This window comes from Phragmites australis, chromosome 9 (assembly GCF_958298935.1).
Source record: "Phragmites australis chromosome 9, lpPhrAust1.1, whole genome shotgun sequence".
NCBI classification, from domain to species: domain Eukaryota; kingdom Viridiplantae; phylum Streptophyta; class Magnoliopsida; order Poales; family Poaceae; genus Phragmites; species Phragmites australis.
This window is the reverse complement of record NC_084929.1, coordinates 5,456,090-5,457,748: the sequence shown is the minus strand read 5'-3', so window position 1 is coordinate 5,457,748 and position 1,659 is coordinate 5,456,090. Positions and strand designations below refer to the sequence as shown.

General features: G+C 50.5%; 1 protein-coding gene across 1 annotated transcript; it reads left to right on the top strand.

Annotated features, from left to right (window-relative positions):
* Positions 1 to 756: 756 nt before the first annotated feature.
* Positions 757 to 1,185, top strand: LOC133927953 (putative pentatricopeptide repeat-containing protein At1g69350, mitochondrial). The gene has a single exon (XM_062374269.1). It carries the CDS (start codon positions 757 to 759, stop codon positions 1,183 to 1,185), a length of 429 nt encoding a protein of 142 aa, XP_062230253.1.
* Positions 1,186 to 1,659: the final 474 nt, after the last annotated feature.

Sequence of the window (1,659 nt, the reverse complement as noted above, 5' to 3'; positions counted from 1 at the left end):
GGTCAATTTGAGTTCATGTTGCTAGGCATTCAAATTTCCAACACAACAGCATAAATATTTGACTAGCCATATACACGATCATATAGTCTCTACTATATAAAGCAGTAGTTGATCGTGCGTCACCCCTCCCACCTTTCGTTCCCCACTCCACCTAATAAAAAACCAGAAAACATCCGAAGAAAAACCACCCAAAACTGAGAAAAACCGGGCCACCTAGCCTCGCCACCCCATCCTCATCACCCTTGTGCACAAACCGCTTCTAGATTGTCGCGCTTTTCCTCCCAAAATTGTTGCCCTGCACAGCACCTCTGCTCCACCCCCTCCTCACCTCTACTCCCACTGCCTGCCCAAGGCACCACCGCCACTCCCACCTCCATTGGCCTACTCTGTGGGGCCGCAGAGCGGCGTGATGCGCCACTCACCTCCACGCTCCATGCCGCCCTCCTCAAGTTTGGCGTGCTTCACTCCCCACAACCCCTCGTCACGTCGAACTCCCTCCTGCATGCCTACCTCCAATGTGGCCTCCTCTCCCGTCCTCTCTACATGCTCGATGCCCGCCACAACACTGCCACCTATGGCTCCCTCATCTCCTCGCACTGCCGCCGCGGCGCGCCCCTGGACACCTTCCGCGCCTTTTTAGACATGTTGGTCTAGGGCGCCGACCAGGGCAGGGGAAACACACTCCGCCCCAACGAGTTCACGGTGGTCGCGGTCCTGCAGGCCTACGGGCTCGCCAGGGACTAGAGGGTGGGAAGGATGATACATGACTACCTCATGGCAGGTGGGTTCTATGGTGACCCGTTCGTGGTTGGCTCGTTGGTCAACATGTATGCCAAGGTTAGGGATGCGACCATCGCGCGAAGGCTGGTTCTTGGATTACCCTGTAGGGATGTTATTTTTTGGACAGCCATCATATCAGGGTGCATGCTCAATGGGATGCTAGCAGAAGCCCTCAAGGTGTTCGTCATGATGCTGGAAGATGGCATCCTCCCCAACAATGTCACAATGTTGAGTGTCATTCAAGCCTGCTCTTTGATGGGTGCATTAGGATTGTTCGGTCCTGTGCATGCTCTTGTTGTTCGGTTGGAGCTTGAGGATAACGAATCAGTGATGAATTCTCTTATTGCGATGTATGCAAAGAAGGGATTTGTTAAAGAGGCCATGCGACTTTTCGTGGATTGTTGAATATCTAACTATGAGGTATATATGCATAAAGAGCATACCATATACAGATAAGGTATACCGTGTGCATGCTTAACAACTCCGGATATACGAAACCGAATCTACAGTACATTATACTCCCGGAGATCCAGAAGGCGCATACTAGGAAGGTCTTGATTGGTTGCCCAACTCAAGAACAACTAGTATCCCAGCCGAATTTATCTGATCTTTTTTTGTGAATAAGATGAATGACTTCTATTGACTACGGCGAGATAGGAGATGGTACAAAACCCCTATATAAGGCGAGGACCTAGACCCCTGAAAAATACTCTTTTTTCGAAGGAATACAACTCATCTTTAACTCAACGCAATCACTAAGGCCACAGGAGATACTCGGTGACTTTGTCATTACTCTACGACCGCTTCGAGTCACTAGCAATTTCTCTCGAATCGCCTTCGGCTGGATCGGAGATCACATTCGGAACTATGGTTTTCCGC